Source organism: Hypanus sabinus, chromosome 18 (assembly GCF_030144855.1).
Source record: "Hypanus sabinus isolate sHypSab1 chromosome 18, sHypSab1.hap1, whole genome shotgun sequence".
NCBI classification, from domain to species: Eukaryota; Metazoa; Chordata; class Chondrichthyes; order Myliobatiformes; family Dasyatidae; genus Hypanus; species Hypanus sabinus.
The window spans coordinates 12,926,952-12,945,526 of record NC_082723.1 but is presented as its reverse complement, the minus strand read 5'-3'; the positions used below and the strand labels follow the sequence as shown (position 1 = coordinate 12,945,526).

At 41.7% G+C, this 18,575-nt stretch overlaps 1 protein-coding gene across 1 annotated transcript in view; it reads right to left on the bottom strand.

Annotated features, from left to right (window-relative positions):
• Positions 1 to 18,575, bottom strand: part of qsox2 (quiescin Q6 sulfhydryl oxidase 2) — an 88,706-nt gene that overhangs the window by 11,415 nt on the left and 58,716 nt on the right. Inside the window, exon 11 of the mRNA XM_059993674.1 lies at positions 4,324 to 4,512. Coding sequence (XP_059849657.1) covers positions 4,324 to 4,512 — 189 coding nt within the window. The remainder of the gene's footprint in view (positions 1 to 4,323; positions 4,513 to 18,575) is intronic.

Below are 18,575 nucleotides of genomic sequence, written 5' to 3'. Positions count from 1 at the left end.
ACAAAGTAAAGGCGGCCATTCTCCGGAGTTATGAGTTAGTACCTGAAGCGTATAGACAAAAGTTCAGAAATTTAAAGAAAGGGTGGAATCAGACATATACCGAGTTTGCCTGTGAGAAGGGTGTGCTCTTGGACCGTTGGTGCACAGCAGAGATAGTGGAAGAGGATTATTGGCGTCTCAGGGAGTTAATTCTGATTGAGGAATTTAAAGGTTGTGATTCGGAGGATATCCGGATGTATTTGAATGAGAAGCCCAATAAGCCCATCTCAGAATTTGCTAGGTTCGCAGATGAATATGCCCTAACCCACAAGACAAAGTTTTCTTCGAATAAAAGTTCCCAGAGAGACCGTGGGAATGATCGAGAAAGCGCGCCGGTTGAGGCAGAGGTCCCGCCGGGAGCTAGTGGTAAGATTGAGGGGGAAAGGCCAGACGACCAGAGATTTCCGGGCTTGACCTGTTTTAATTGTGGAAAGGGGGGGCATATTGCATCTAAGTGCTTTGCTCCGAGGAAAGAGACAGGAAAAGGGAAAGCAGCAGTCCCTATCGGATGTGCCATGGTAATCAGTAAATCGACAAGGGAGCCCCGGGTAGACAGAGTACGAGAAGGGTCTGAGACTTGTATGTCAAACGGAACCGTGTCTGTGAGGGAGGGAGACACCCCAGTTCCAGTACGGACCTGGAGAGACACGGGGGCTGAACTATCATTGATCAGCAGTAAGGTACTAGATTTTGGTCTCAAGATAGGAACGGTAGCTGTGAAAGGAATAGGCAAAGGGACGGAAATGGTGCCCTTGCATAGGGTCATTATGAATTGTGAGCTAGCCTCTGGACCAGTTGAAATAGGGGTGCGATCAGAATTCCTGAGAACTGACGCGGACGTCCTTCTTGGTAACGATTTAGCCGGTGGGAAGGTTTGGTCAGCAATAACGCTGACAAGCCGGCCGGTGAGTGTTGCGGCCCCTAGATTCCAAGATCTATCCCGCATGCGCGATCACTCGCAGCATGTCGAGAAAGGCAGCTGAGAAAAGGAGCAGTTTAAATCCGGCCAGTTTCGATCTGGCCGAGACGTTTTTACCGACCCTGTACCACGAGGGTTTAGAGGGTGGTAAAATGAAGAGTAGTAAAGTGAAAGAGAGTAAGGGAGAGGAGGCAGACTTTCCTTTAGCGAAGAGAAAAGAAAGATGAGGTACAGATAGAGCTGTTAAGAGGTCCAAAGTTGGACATGGATGATCTGTCTGGTTTGGCATGTTACGCCTGCAGCCCCCTCCTTTGTGAGAATCGCAAGATCACTATTGATTTGGGTCAGGAGACCCAGGAAATGAGAGAGAGACATGCGGAATGTCTCGCTCCCCAGCGATATAAAACTACAGGACATGGCCATTGTCTCTTGAAGACGAACTTGTGGATTGCAATACTGTGCTACATGGAAGCCCTCAAGCAAAGTGGGCTGGTTGAGGGAGGGATTGCATCACCCCCAACCTGATTGACATCTCCAACCCTGTGAGTCAGGATAAAAGAGGGTCTGTGGGAACAGCCCCTCAGACGCACCAGAAGAAACGCTAGCGATTCTGTAATAGCGGAAGCCATTGGAAGGAGGCCACGTGCATTCGGTTCCGTTTGCCTGGAACTGGTGGCTTGTACCACGGAAAACGGCTTTTAGCTAACAACAGGGAAACCAACTCCCCATGACTCAAAGGATTGGCATCATAAAGGACCTGGGCAAGTTTAACCCGTCTCTCTCTTAAACCCAAAACTCTGCAGCTTGAACAAACTAACAGTGACTTTTATATTTCCATCGGACAATACATTATTCCCTAGACAACAATAGAGCTATTTCTTATTATTATTATACCCGTGCTGTTAGATTTAGTATTGACGACATATATTACCTGTATGTTTGCATTAATCTTATTTTTGTGCCCCTTTATCAATAAATGCTGTTAAAAATAGTACCATCAGACTTCAACGGACTTCTCTTTCTTTGCTGGTAAGTGACCCAGTTACGGGGTTTCGTAACAGGCAGAACTGTTTGAAGAAGTTGAAACTTCTAAAGGTGTTCCCAATAATGAAATGAGGGCAGCCCTAGCTGAAAAGGATGCCCTTACCTTGAAGAAGTCTGCTGGGTTGGCAGATGAGGTTGTTTCAGCCTGCGGGGTTGAGTTTACTCCGGAAAGGAGTTGCCCAGAGAGTAGCTGGGAGAATCAGGGGAATTTAGAGTTTGGACCGGGTACGGGTATTGAAAACCTGGAAGAGGCAAATGTCCCGTTTGAGTGTGTCCAAGATGTGGATGCACGTCGTACTGAACCTAGTAATGGAGCTCAGAAAAAGTCTGAGGTATTTGATTCAGTTGAAAAGGAAGGCCGTCCTTGTGGGTCAGATAGACTTGGTTCAGTGAAGAAAGGGTTAACCTTGGTAATAGTGGGAAGTGAGAGTTCCCAGGTGGTTGTGCTCGAAGGTGTGTTAAAAGTTAATGTGGAGATCAAAAGTGGGGAGATGAATATTATTATTGAAGGAAATGGGAAATAAGTAGTTCCCAAATCGAATGAAGAAAATTTAAAGGCTGGATTAATATCAAAGGCAGCAACCAGGCTCCAGTCATTTCAATGGCGTGGTACCACAAAGCCTGCGGATCACTTACAGGTTGAGCTGGAAGATGATGGGCCCCCCCCACCCCATGCTATTGTTATTCCAGAGTGTGGTGTGAAAAGGCAGAATTTGAAATGCTACTTGAACAAAGAGTTCGAACTGAAAACTAATAGCCTGAAGGGTCCTGAAGAGAAAGCTAGCAAATTGTGTAAAATTAAAGAATTGGGTGGAAATTCAGAAGATGGTCTAAGTTTAGGATACAGTGTTGATAAAATAACTCCTATGAAATAAGCGGGCGAAAGCCTATTTCGCCAGGGGTACCCAAGCTCCCCATGTGGGAATTAACCGGAAAAGGGGCGAGGGTTAATGGGGACGCCATTTTTAAACAGCAAAAGCCGGTTTTACGGGATTTCAACAAAGCATGTGAATAATAAAGACAACTCCATGGAAGCCTGCCTGTTAAGTTTGAAAGCAATGGAAAGATTAGTATTTGCATGAACTTTTGTAGTATACATGTAAGCTAAGACCACAACTCTTTAGTTTTTGTTTGCTGAAGGAAAGAAATAAAAATAGGTGGTTATTAAATTGAAGTCTGATGCTACAAGACTTTAGTAAGGTGCAAGATGTTAACTTGTAATCATTAACTGTTTAGATGCTGAATTGAATGTATAACTGTATTACTCTGTGAAAAAAAACTTTTGTATTGTGTTAGATTCTAAAATCCTGTAAGACTCTGTACTACTTCGTTTTCACCGCTGGTGAAAACGCTTTGAAAAAAGGGGGTGTTATGAATGTACCAGAGCTCTGAGGGGCCGAAGGGTGCGGGGTAGCCCCCTCCTTTGTGAGAATCGCAAGATCACTATTGAGTCAGTTCAGGAGACCCAGGAAATGAGAGAAAGACATACAGAATCCACAAAGAGTTGGAATGTGTCCTGGCCTCCGAAAGGCGGACCCACTGATACCGGCTATTGTCTCTTGGAGACGGACTTGTGTATTGCATCCTGTACGATGCATCGAAGCCCCCAGGCAACCGAGGGGGAGGTTGGTGGAGGGATTGCATCATCTCAACCTAATTGACATCTGAGACCCTGTGAGTCAGGATAAAATAGGGTCTGTGGGAACAGCCCCTCAGACGCACCAGAAGAAACGCTAGCAATCCCATAATAGCAAAAGCCGGTGGAAAGGCCACATGTGTCCATTTCCATTTGCCCCGGAATCGGTGTGCCTTGACCACGGAAGAACGATTTTTAGCTAACTACGGGGAAATCAACTCCCAACGACTCTCGAAGGATTGACATCATAAAAGGAATGGGCAAGTTTTAACCCGTCTTTCTCTCAAACCAGAAAGCTGCAGCTTGAATGAACTAAAGTGACTTTTATATTTCCATCAGACAATATATTATCCCCTGGACAACGATAGAGCTATTTCTTATTGATTATTATTATACCTGCGCTTTAAGATTTAGTATTGACGACGTATATTATCTGTATGTTTGCATTGATATTATTTTTGTGTATTTTTATCAATAAATACTGTTAAAAATAGTACCATCAGACTTCAACAGATCTCTCTATCTTTGCTGGTAAGTGACCCAGTTACAGGGTACATAACATTAGTTTGTTTATTCTTTTGTGGAGACAGCATTGGAGGGTCTCAGTAGCTGCTGTCCTTCAAACATTATGGCAACACACAAGCCACAGTTCTTACTCCTAAAGAATCAAATTAACTTCTCTTACCTGCCAGCCTATTATTTACTTCGTTATGCTTCTTCCACAACCACAAAATAGCACCATCTAGTGTTTGCACATCATCCATAGATTCTTCAGCCATTTTTTCAAAGTGTTGTGAACAGACCCGACAGCCGAAGAAATGATGAATGTACCTTCGGATAACTTGCAGAACGACTTGAGGACCATTATCAAAACCTACACAAATAAAAATTAGATTTGTTTAGGAGCAAGGAGAAAGCACCTAATATAAGAGTATCTTTTAAAAGGATTAACTACCTTCTCATGACATCAGTAACCTTTTTGTTCCTGAAAAATGAAATTCATTAACCTCACAAACTCATTTACCCTGACAGACATTCATTTGATGAAAACACTGCTCATCTTTTCTTTGCACAGAAATAAATTAAGTTTGAAAACCTGTCTTTTTAAAAACTTAAATATCCAGTATTTTTCCAGTTTGGCTTTATCCAATTCTTTTCAAAGAACAAACCTGTAAGTCAGCACTTTTCCACAGAGGAGAAGTCCTATGTAAAATTTCAACAAAAATTGTTACCATCTGAGAACCCAATCCATAACTACTCAAGGATCGGATAGCAAAAACGGTGGGATTAATTATATTAGATACAAAAAGCCATTATATAAAGTAGCATTTAACAGTATTATTCTGCTCAAGCAATACACACAAAATGCAGCATGAACTCAGTAGGCCAGGCAGCATCTATGGAAAAAAGTATTCGACATTTTGGGCCAAGACGCCTGGGCAGGACTGAAAAAATGAAGTTCTTTTCCCTCTTGCTATTGAGTTCCATAGGCCTTAATCTCATTTTCTTCCTTCCAGTGCATGAATTCAGTTGCTGCAATCTTTTCCTAATCAGCTAACTTTTTCTAACAATACCCAAAACAGTAAATGCAACTAAGAGGGGCATGTCCACAGGGGATTCCCTGTGTTTAGCACTTACCCTTCCTGCTTCACAACAAATTCATTTGCAGCTTCAGCTCTGTAATGCCCAATAACCACTGACATGCCCCCACTGACCTTCATTAATTTCTATAGATGCACTACAGAAAGCATCCGGATGCATCACAGCTTGGTACGGCAACTGCTTTGCCCAAGACTGCACAAGTGTATAGAGTTGTGGACACAGCTGAGACTGTACTTTCCATTCACAGAAAGCTGCCAACATAATCAAGGATCCCTTCCACCTGGTCATTCTCTTCTCCATTCTCCCATCAGATAGAAAACAAACACTTGAAGAACACATCACCAGGCTCAAGGACAGCTTTTATCCCACTGTATTAAGCCTCTTGAGCAGACATACTGTATTTATGTCAAAGAGAAAATGTTCATTTCTCAATCTACCTTGTCATGGCTCTTGCACCTTACTGTCACTTTCTCTGTAACTGTAACACTACTTTCTGCATTCTGCTATTGCTTTTCCCCTTGTACTATCTCAGTGCACTTGCGTTTTGAAATGATCTGTCTGGATAGCATGCAAAATAAAGTTTCTCCACTGCAATTACCATCCAAATACATTTCCAGTGGGAATTGTGGAAGTGCCCCTGATTTTACAAGTAGCACAGGAGGATTTTCCCTGAACCCCGGCTCAGCATCATGCTATAACTCCCCACTCCTACATATAACCAAAGGATCTTGTAATTTCTCAGCTCCTTTGCTCTCATTCATCTCAAACAACCACAATAATTCCAAATTTCATCAACAGTTAAATCTTGATCATTTATGTTAACTTAAATGATATTTAGCAAAAATAGCTCTAAACTACACTCAGAAAAGGAATTATTTAAAAAAAATATTCAATTGCATTCGAGATAGTGAAATTCAGAACTGCACCATTCAGCTAATCAATCTTGTTGTAATGGAAAATCTACCTGTTAATTGGAAAATGTTACTCTGTGGATCCTAGCAACAAGCAGCTTTTCTGTTAATCCCTGCAGCAGAACTCAAAGTATGGGACTAACCTTGATCTAATACACATTCCCATCTCAAACTAAACAGGAAAACAGGGTTTTACAATTTTAGTAAAGACAACAACTGGGTGGGGGTGGGGGGGTGGGGTGAAAGAAGCCACACAAAAGCAAGTCAGCATCTTTGTAAAACTGATCAAAAGAAAAAGAAATTCTGCACAATGACATAATACCCATTTTCCCCAACATATTTACTTCGATGCATTTTTGTACATGCAAGGAGGGTGCAGGTGAATAGCATACAAATTTGGCTTGGTGGAATGAGACAGAGGGGTAGTAGTGGAGGGTTGTTATTCAGATTACAGGCCTGTGACCAGTTGTACGCTGTAGTGATTGGTGTACGGTCCATCATTTTGTCATTATATTAATGATCTGAATGACAATGTTATTAATGTGGCTAATCAATTTGAAGATGGCACCAAAACTGGTGGTGCACTGTATCTAAGATTACAACAGGATCCAAATGATTCAAACAGGGTGAGTAGGCCAAGCAACGATAAGACGGAATTTAATCTGGACAAATGCAAGGAGTTGCATTTTGGTAGGTTAAACCAGGGAAGGACTTGCACATTAAGTGATAGGGCCCTGGAGAGTAGAGCGACCTCATGGTACAGGTACATAAGTTTCCCTGAAAGGTAGACAGGGTGGAGATGGCAGCACTTTGGTATGCTTGCCTTTATTGGTCAGGGCAGTGAATACAGAACTTGTACAGCCATACTGTAAATGTACAAGCAAATGTGTCATTTAGGTCAACAGCCAACACAGTCCAAGGATGTGTTGGGGGCAGCCTACGAGTGCTGCCACATAGCATGCCCACAACTTACCGATTCTTATGAATCTGTATGTCTTTGGATTGTACAAGAAAATTGGAGTATCCAGAGGAAACCCACATGGTCATGTACAAACTCCTTACAGTCAGTGGTGGGAATTGAACAGAACTGCTGGTGCTGTGAAGGGTTATGCTACCCACTATGCTACTGTAACAATGGTCTGCTTGTACTGAGGATTGAGCGTTTTGGAGACTGGCAGGATGGATAGGAATGAATTTGCCAGATGCTGTGGACTGCTGACATTTTCTGCCTTTTCTCTCCACCCCATCCCTGCCACAAAACACAGGGACTGGGTCAAGCTGAGCACAGCTGCGAGCACTGAGCAGACTCACACATGGGTTCTGTGAGTATGGCTGGCGGCTGCTCCTCCCATACCTACTGCTCTCCCGTTACTGCTGTTACTGTGACCCAATCCCATACACTGCTGTTGTTCATTACCAATGTATGAGTTTAGAAAAGTACAAGCCCCCCGTCCCACAATGTTGTACCAACATTTTATCTACTAGATCAATCCAATGTTTCCCTGCCACATAGCCCTTTATTTTTCTATCATCCATCTGCCTACCTAAGAGACTCTTAAATGTCCCTGATGTACCTGCATGTGTCACCACCCCTGCAGCACGTTCCATGCACCCACAACTCTTTTTGTGGGATCATTCTGGTAAATCTCCTCTGCACCCTATCTAAAGCTTCCTGCAATGAGGGGACCAGAACTGAACTCAATGCTTCAAGTGTGTTCTAATCAGGGTTTTGTAGAGCTGCAACTTTATCTTGCTGTTCTTGAACTCAAACATATCACCACCCTGCAGAATCTCACACGAATATTTGTTGTTCCCCATCACTCTCTCCTTCTTCAATTCCTGGAGTTGCCCAAGGTGATCTCCTCACCATCACATACTACAGCACTTGCACCTGATGACTTGGCCCTTCCATATTCTGTGGCGAAAATCCACACATCAAAATCATTAATGGAGGAGGAAGATATGGGAGGGGAAGTACAGATGACAGTGATGGTTGGGAGGGAATGGTGGAATAACAGGCATGATAAGCAGGGAATGGAGGGATATGGATCATGTAGGGGCTGAGGAGATTTAGTTGAATTCCACATCACATTAGGCATGGAAATTCAGGGTCATAGTGTTAGTTCCAGTGGTACTTATGACATTAAAGCAAGTCTTTATCTTCTCTACAAAAAGCTACTTTCTTTAGTGAAATATTACTGATGTCAATTATAATCCTCACAAAATCTGATTTGTTTTAGAAGCAGACAGTTCAGTACGCTGTAATTATGATTAGTATCCAATTACTAATTTAGAGACCTTAGGCGTCAAAGTCTCACATCTGGAGATGACTATTTAGATAGCCATCTCCAGTTGTGAGAGCAGAACTACAATACATGTCTGTGCTTCTTTGCTGCTGCTTAAACAGCAATGACCAATCAGGAATGAATAACTATACAAACATTATATAACAAGACTAATACATAATTGCCTGAAAATGTTATCAAAATGCCCTCTTCTTATTACTATGATCAGGGAGGAGCTACATGCAGAACAGAAAGGAGGTTCTGTTTGTCAAGGATAAGACTTCCAGAAGGTATATTGCCTCCCCAGTGTGAGGGTCAGGGACATTCCAGATTGAGTTCACAGCATTCTTAAGTGGGAGGATGAGCAGCCAGAAGTCATGGTTCATGTCTGTACTAATAACAGTGGAAGGAGGAGTGACGAGGTCCTGCAATACGAGTTCAGGGAGTTAGGTGCTAAGTTAAAGAACAGGACCTCCAGGGTTGTATATCAGGATTGCTATGCATGTTAGTGAGGCCAGAAATAGGAAGCTCATACAGCTTAACACGTGGCTAAGGAGATGGTGCAGGAGGGAGGGTTTCAGCTTTTTGGATCATTGGGTTCTATTCTGAGGAATGTGGGACCTGTATGAAAGTGGCAGTTTGAACTGAAAGGTGAATTATATCCTAGTGGGAAGGTTTGCTAGGGCTGCACGTGGGGATGGGGATGTTTAAATTAGAGATGCAGTGGTGTGGGGAACCAGAATGCCAGAATATTTGGTGGAGTGGCTGTGGAGAAAAATGTTATTAAGCCTACTCACAAAGTTATGAATCACAAGCTCAAGCATGGTGGAACTAATATTCTGAGCTGGGCATTTTTCCTATGCAAGAGTACTGTAGGAAAGGCAGATGAGCTTAGGGCATGGATCAGTTCATGGAATTATGACATTGCAGTCATACGTGAGACATGGCTGTAGGAGGGGCAGCTTAATGTTCTGGAGGTTCTGTTGTATTAGAAGTGATAGAGTGGGACTGATTAAAGAGGGAGGGGTAGCATTACAAGTTGGAAAACGTTGCAGCGGTACTCAGAAAGGACAGACTAGAGAGCTTGTCTAGTGAGGTTTTATGGGTAGAACTGAAAAATAAGAAAAGTATGACCATGTTATTGGGATTATAGTACACATCATCATCCAACAGTCCATGGGATTCAGAGGAGCAAATATGCAGAAAGATTGCAGATTGTTGCAGAAAACATTAGGTTGTGACAATAGTTGATTTTAACTTTTTACATATCAATTGGGATTTCCATATTGTAAAAGGACTAAATGGGAAAGAGTTTGTCAAATGTGTTCAGGAAAGTTTCCTTAATCAGTACATAGAAGTCCCAACTAGAGAGAGTACAAAGGTTTGAAGAATAAGCCAGGAAATTATAGGCCGGTGAGCCTGACATCTGTAGTGCAAAAGTTATTGGAAGGTATTCTAAGAGACTGGATACAAGCATTTGGATAGCAATGGTCTGACTAGCAATAGTCAACATAGCTTTGTGCGTGGTAGGTCATGTCTAACCAATCTTACAATTTTCATGGAAAATACCAGAAAAGTTGAAGGCAAGACGGTGGATGTTCGCAAAGTCTTTGAGAAGGGAGGTTGCTCAAAAACGTTCAGTTGCTTGGCATTCAAGATGAAGTAGTAAATTGCATTAGACATTAGCTTTGGAAGAGAAGCCAGAGTGGTAGTAGATGGTTTCCTTGCTAACTGGAGGCCTACAACTACTGGTGTGCGCATTGGTGCTGGGTCCATTGAGTTTTGTCATCTATATCAACAACTTGGATGATAATGGAATTAACTGGATCAGAAAATTTATAGATGACATCAAGAATGGGGGCAGTAGTGGACAGTGAGGAAGAATATCAAAGCTTGCACCAGGATCTGGTCCAGCTGGAAAAATGGACTGAAAAATGGCAGATGGAACTTAATGCAGGCAAGCGTGAGGTGTTGCATTTTGGGAGGATCAACCAGGGCAGGTCTTACATGGAGAGCGACAAGGGACTGAGGAGTATGGTAGAACAGGAGGATCTGGGAATACAGATCCATAATTCCTTGACAGTCTCATTAGAAGCAGATAGGGTCATAAAGCAAGTTTTTGGCACATTGACTTTCATAAATCAATGCACTGATTACAGGAGTTGGGATGTTATGTTGAAATTTTATAAGATGTTGATAAGGCCTGATTTGGAATATTGTGTGCAGTTTTGGTCACCTACCTATAAGAAAGATGAAAATAAGATTGAAAGCATGCAGAGAAAACTTACAAGGATGTTGCTGGGACATGAGGACCTGAGATACAGAAAAAGGTTAAATAGCTTAGGACTTTATTCTCTAGAATGTATTAGACTGGGGGGAGATTTGATAGATGTGTACACAATTGTGAGGGATATAGATAGGGTAAATGCAAGCAGACATTTTCCACTGAGGTTGGGTGAGACTTCAAATAGAGGTTATGGGTTAAGGGTGAAAAGCGAAATGTTTAGGGAAACATGAGGATTTTTTTCACTCAGAGGGCATTGAGTGTGCAATGACCTACCTGCTCAAGTGGTGGATGTAGTTTTGATTCCAACATTTAAAAGGAATTTGGATAAGGTACATGTACAGGAGGGGTATGGAGGACTATGGTCTGGGTTCAGGTCAATTAGACTAAGCAAACTGACAGTTCAGCGCAGATTACATGGGCCAAAGAGCCTATTTCTGTGCTGTAGTGTTCTACGAGTACAGTATGATTCTAGTGTAAACCAGTGCAGTTAAAATAACTTAATGACGCTCCTGCAAATTAAGAGGAGTGAAAAGTTTGTTTTGTAAATTGATTTTCCTTAAAATTTCTAAACTCCAATTTAGTTTAAAGGTATGAGTAGGCTTACAAGAACATTTGAGACAACTGAAATTTCTAACACCATAGGCTTTGGTGGGGGATCATGTGCTAAGCTAGCTTCCTCGAGTGGTACAAATGGTACAAAGCAGAGAACTCAAGTTGTTTGGCTAAATTTGCTTACAATGCAGGTCAGGAAGTAAAGCATTCAAGAATCAAAAACATCTGCATCTACTGTTTTTCATTTGGCATTCAGTTAACAAAGATAATCGATATTATCACTTCTATGAAACAATAGGTCAATTTACAAATAACTCTAGTACCCGGGCTTATTTTGGCTTCTGCTCCCTTTCAAGTCCTGATGCAAAGTCTCAGCCCAGAATGTTCACTGATCATTTCCTTCCATATATGCTGCCTGACCTGCTGGATAAGTTCCTCCAGCATTTTGGGTGTGTTCATAGTAACAAAGTCGCATATTCAACATGATACGATGATTGACTAACATTAAGTTAGGCAGAGGATAGAAATGTTCTTAAGAAAAATAATAGTGTCACATTAACAGCCGGAAGGGCTGATAAAATTATTTATTTACTGGTTTCTATACATTTTAGTATAATTTGCCATTCAATAATTTATTACTTTATACAAAACAAACTGCCAGAGGAATTCCATGGGCTGATCAGCATCTGGATGCAGTGTCTTGACCCAAAATGTTAATGACTCCTTCTCCACCACCCTCACAGATGCTGCTCGACCTGCTGAGTTCCTCCAGCAGTTTAGCTTTTGCTCCAGACTCTCTTCCCTCCAATTTATAAAACAATTAGAGCTTTTAAAAGGATGTACAAATAAGCTGCAAAATGGAAATCACAGAATTAAGTTATAATCAACTAACCTAGGTTCTAACAGTAACTAACATCCAACTTGGACTTGGTGAGCTAACAGCGAGATCTATACTTGATTAAAACACATTGCTTTCTACATGTAATCCACCTATCCTTATCCTAGCTACAGTCACCCCTGACATCTGCAATTTAAGTTATACTAATCTTTAAAGTGTAGAACAACATAAATCTACCTGCAGTGCAGGATTAAAAGATCTTCACTGGTTATGCTAGACGATGTGGATAAGTCATACTGAGGAAAATTTCTGTAGATAATCCAGCTATCTTAGCTGACCCAATTCTTGAAACATCATAAGAGTACCTCACAACCTGCTTCATCTCATTAGTGAACAAATGTCAAACACCAGCTGGTGCTAGGAAGCAACATGATAAGGCACAATCTGCTGATTTTGCAACCTCCTCTGCAGTAACTCACTCCTGAAAAAACTTGCTCTAGTGCCTGCAGTCTCACTTGACAACCCTTTCATCGTGCAAGCATCTCGAATGCACACCTACTATTGGTCAAATCTAATGCTATCTCCAGTGTGCATTTTTCAACAGGACCCTTCACTACAGCATATCCTTCAGAATTCTTCTTAACATCACAGTCTCCCTCCTGCACTTTCCAACGCACTAAACTAGGAACAGGAGAACAATTAATGCCACTCATGTTGAGATCAGCTGATTGGACAATTCTGATAATCAGTGACCCAAACATTAACTGTTTTCTGCTCCATGATGCTTACAGCACTGCAGATTTTTTGTTTTTATTTCAGATTTATAACACCTCCCCAGCTTAGCCTTTGACTTTCAGATGTGTTAAATTCTGCATTATCTACATTTATACAAAAATGCATCTCACTTCATTTCAGCCCCGTAAATTCTATTGTCAATTTCAAACTACATCTTTGATATGATTATCATTTTTTGTAAAACAAGCCAAACCTAATAGAAAATCTGTATGCCATGATTTGAAAGTGTTCGGAATAAACTTGCTCTACAATATTTACAATACATGCTCATTAGGTGGAAAACAACACATCGGCATGGATTGAAGATTTGCTAATACAAAACACAGATAATTCTTCTGGTTGACATCACGTATTGAATGATGTACACAGAGATCACGTTGGTGCTTCAAATATTTTACAATTTATGAAACTGAAGGCGCTAAAAGATAGTCACTAAATATGCTGACAATAGGGAATTTAGTGAAAAGTACATAAGGAAGCAAAGAATGAGATACAAATAGATTAGGCAAGTGGGAAAAGATCTGATAAATTAGTGTATAATGTAGAAAATGTTAAGTTATCCATTCTAGCAGCAAAAAAAATATTATTTAAATGGTAAATGATTGAAGAGTTCTCAGATGCAGACAGATCTTGGTGTCTGAGAGCATAATTTGGAATTAGTCTGGGGTGAAATCATGAAGAGTAAAGGAAATAGGATATAACTGGGAGTTGTCTATAGATCTCCAAAATATGAACCCCAAGTTTAGAAAATACATGAGGAAATATCGACGGCATGTTTGAATAGAACTGCACTTATCATCGTTGATTTTAAACTATGTATTAATTGAACCAATCAAACTGGCAAGAGTTTCGCATCAGAAGAATTTATGGAAGGCATAAAGGAATTTTTTTTTTAATAAAGAGATGTACACTATGGAGGCTACCAAAAATGAGCTACTTTAGATTTGGTCTTTTGTAATTATGAATGCAAAAATCCCTGAGGAATCTTCAGCCACAAGATTCCTTGTTAACACAAAATGGTAGAATTCTGAAAACAATTTGAAGATGAGCAACACACGCATAACCTGAGTCTTTAAATAACAATAATTGCAATGGTATGAGGGAGGAACTGTCCAAAATACAGGTCATTGGGAAAACTGAGGCAGATATTTAAACTACAGTGCTCAGCTAGAGTTTAACCCAGGCAGGAAGAGGATTCCACGAGCAAGAGGAACAATCAATGGTTAACAAAAGATGCGATGGACAATATTAATTGAAAACTAAGGTGTACAAAATGGCAAGGATTACTGTTAGATCAAAGCACTTGGAAGTTTTTCCAGATCCAGCCAAAAAAAAGCACATAGGAGAGAAGATTAATTTTAAGAGAGCACTTGCATCTTTATAAAACCAAAAGGATTTTGTCAATATATAAATAGGAAGAGGGCAGCTATGAAAAAAACCAGAGGACATGGGTTAAAGATGAAGGGGGAAAGTTTAAAGGGAACATGGGGGGGGGGGCTTCTTCACACAGAGAGTGGTGGGAGTGTGGAATGAACTGCCAGATGAAGTGGTAAATACGGGCTCACTTTTAACATTTAAGAAAAACTTGGACAGGTACATGGATGAGAGGTGTGTGGTCCAGGTGCAGGTCAGTGAGACTAGGCAGAAAAATGTTTTGGCACAGCCAAGAAGGCCTGTTCTATGCCTTTAAAGAATGAGGCTGGTGAACATCAAACAAAGAAAGTACAAATATTTATAGTACATTTTTTTGCAAGATAATGATAATATCCTTAAGATAACTCATGGGCTAATTTGACAAAACATAGCAGAACTCTCAAAAATCTCAATTACAAGGGATAAAATGTTGGTGAAACTAAGGGTGCTACGCCAGCTGTTTCCAATTTTCTTTTGTTCTTGCCCAAGCTCATAAGCAGGTAGAAATTATGCAAGTTAATATAACCACATCATTTACAGGTACTCCTGTCCATTAAGGCAAATATCTGATTAGGCAATTATGTGGCAGCAACTCAATGCACAAGAGGATGCTGACATGCTCAAGAGGTTCAATTGATCAAACTAAACATAGGAAAAGGGAAGAAATGTGACTCTGACCATGGAATGATGGTTGGTGCCAGTTGGGCAGGTTTGAGTGTCTCAGAAACTCTCCTCACACATACCAGTCATTAGAGTTTACAGAGAATGGTGTGAAAAACAAAAAATCCAGTGAGCAGCAGCTCTGTGGGCAGAAATGTCTTGTTATTGAAAGAAGTCAGAAGAAAATGCCAGACTGGAACAAGCTGACAGGAAAGTGACAGTAACTCAAATAACCGTATATTACAACAGTGGTTCAAAAAACTAGGTAATAACAGAGATCTGGAAGATTATAAAGCTAGCAGGAAGGAACTTAAGAATAAAATTAGGAGGCCCTGGCAGACAGGATTAAGGAAAACCCCAAGGTATTCTGCAAGTACGTGAAGAGCAAGAGGATAAAATGTGAGAAAATAGGACCAATCAAGTGTGACAGTGGAAAAGTGTGTATAGAATTGAAGGAGATAGCAGAGGCACTTAATGGATACTTTGCTTCAGTATTCACGACGGAAAAGGATCTTGGCGATTGTAGGGATGACTTGCAGCAGACTGAAAAGCTTGAGCATGTAGATGTAAAGGGGGTTTCTTCTTTTTCTTTTTTACCGTTGGGAAAGGGTTTCCTTTTGTTAACTAGCAGGAATGCTAATTTACTGATAATGAGAATGGTATTCCTTTGTAAACCAAATGGGGATTAATGTTCTTTCTTCTGAGTCTGTAAGCTTTTGTTGACGGGCTATTGGGGAGATCGGCGCGAGGGGGTCGAGAGAGAGGACGCAATGCTGTAAGCTGGGCGAGGATCGGACCCCAAGCGGGGGTCCGAGGCCGGGAGATTCTCCGAGGAGGGGGGGGATGAAGCTAGATGTGCTTGGTTGACCACTCGGAGGGTCCTGAGCTGTTTGGAGAGTCCGAGGAGTTCGGAGGGTCCTGAGCTGCGAGTCGAGGAGTTCGGAGGGGATCGAATGGTGGCCAGAAGACTTCAGTAATTGAGCTCCAACGGTTGTGCACGAAGTGGTTTGGACTTTGATAAGTTTGGCGCCTTTTCTTTAATTTTCTCTTCATATATACTGTATCGTTATTAATCACTTAGTTATAGTAACCTTTATAAATTGTACTCATTTAATCGCATATGGTGTACTGTCTGTTTTTGGGCGAGGCGGGGACCTCACACAGCATCCACACCAGCTGATTACCCAGTTTGGCGGGGCTGAAGGCTGCTCCCCCTAGATGAGAACGAGCTGAGCCAGCCTGAGGCGACCCAGGGGGTTACATAGATATTAAGGGGATGTGCTGGAGCTTTTGGAAAGCATCAAGTTGGATAAGTCACTGGGACCGGATGGGATGTACCCCAGGCTACTGTGGGGAAGCAAGGCAGGAGTTTGCTGAGGTTCTGGCGAAGCTCTTTGCATCATCAATGAGGATGGGAGAGGTTCCGGAGGATTGGAGGGTTGTGGATGTTGTTCCCTTATTCAAGAAAGGGAGTAGGGATAGCCCAGGGAAGTACAGACCAGTGAGTCTTACTTCAGTGGTTGGTACGTTAATGGAGGCAAGATTTATGATCATTTGGAGAGGCATAATATGATTAGGAATAGCCAGCATGGCTTTGTCAAAGGCAGGTCTTGTCTTATGAGCATGATTGAATTTTTTGAAGATGTGACTAAACACATTGATGAAGGTAGATCATCAAGGCATTTGATAAGGGACCCCAGGCAAATCTTTTTGAGGAAGGAGGCATAGAATCTAAGGGGACATTGCTTTGTGGATCCAGAACTGGCTTGCCCAAAGAAGCCAAAGAGTGGGTTATATTCTACATGGAGGTTGGTAACCAGTGGTGTGCCTCTGGAATTCTGGCACCTCTACTCTTCGTGAATTTTATAAATGACCTGGATGAGGAAGTGGAGGGATGGGTTAGTAAATTTTCTGATGACACAAAGGTTGGGGATGTTGTGGATAGTGTGGAGGGCTGTCAGAGGTTACAGCGGGACATTGATAGGATGCAAAACTGGGCTGAGAAGTGGCAGATGGAGTTCAACCCAGTTAAGTGTGAGGTGGTTCATTTTGGTAGGTCAAATATGATGGCAGAATATAGCATTAATGGTAAGACTCTTGGCAGTGTGAAGGATCAGAGGGATCTTGGGGTCCAAGTCCACAGGACACTCAAAACTGCTGCGCAGGTTGATTCTGTGGTTAAGAAGGCATACCATGTATTGGCCTTCATCAACCGTGGGATTGAGTTAAAGAGCCGAGAGGTAATGTAACAGCTATATAGGACCCTGGTCAGACCCACTTGGAGTACTGTGCTCAATTCTGGTCACGTCATTACAGGAAGGATGTGAAAACCATAGAAAGGGTGCAGAGGAGATTTACAAGGACGTTGTCTGGATTGGGGAGCATGCCTTATGAGATTAGGTTGAGTGAACTCAGCCTTTTCTCCTTGGAGCGACAGAGGATGAGAGGTGACCTGATAGAGGTGTATAAGGTAATGAGAGGCATTGATCGTGTGGATAGTCAGAGGCTTTTCCCCAGGGCTGAAATGGCTAGCACAAGAGGGCACAGTTTTAAGGTGCTTGGAAGTAGGTACAGAGGAGATATCGGGGTAAGTTTTTATGCAGAGAGTGGTGAGTGCATAGAATGCGCTACCAGTTGTGGTGGTGGAGGTAGAAACGATAGGTTTTTTAAGAGAATCCTGGATAGGTAGAGGTGTCCCCGTTTTTCGAATGTTCGCTTTACAACACCTCGTTGTTAAGAAAGAACTACATTAGTACCTGTTTTCACTAACCAAAGAGGATATTCGCTTTTACTAGAAAAAGAAGCCCAATTTATACATGTGTTTATCCGAAGAAAGACTACAATGACTGTGAAAGCTTGTGTGGGTAGTTGTTTGCGCATGTGTGTACGTGCATATGCACGTGCGTACCTATGCATGTACGTGCCGACTTTTTTTTCTCCAAATCGACTTTGGCTCGCTGTCTTCCTGATTTTGATAAGTGAAACCACACCGTACATACAATATTTCTAATTTATATAGGGTGTATATTTATCATATCATTCCCGCTTATACTATAAGTTAGTGTTATTTTTAGGTTCTGTGTGTTATTTGGTATGACTTGGTAGGTTATTTTATGAGTCTGGGAACGCTCAAAAATTTTTCCCATATAAATTAATAGTAATTGCTTCTTTGCTTTACGACATTTCAGTTTACAAACGGTTTCATAGGAACGGTCTACCTTCTGGTTGAAAGGGAAACCTGTACATGGAGCTTAGAAAGATAGAAGGCTATGGGTAAGCCTAGGTAGTTCTAAGGTAAGGACATGCTCAGCACAGCTTTGTGGTCCGAAGGGCCTGTATTGTGCTGAAGGTTTTCTATGATTCTATGGTGTGCAGAGGTGCATCTCTGAACACACATGTCGAATCTTGAAGTGGATGAGCTACAGCAGCAGATGACAACACCGGGTTCTACTCTTGTACCTAATAAAATAGCTACTGTGTGCATAGAGCTTGAGTGAGTGCACATCAGGAACCCAAATGCTCTCCTTATAAAAGAAAGAAATGTTTCTGGGAAGCAGTTCTAACAAGGTCTTATATGAGCTGCAATTTTGAAAC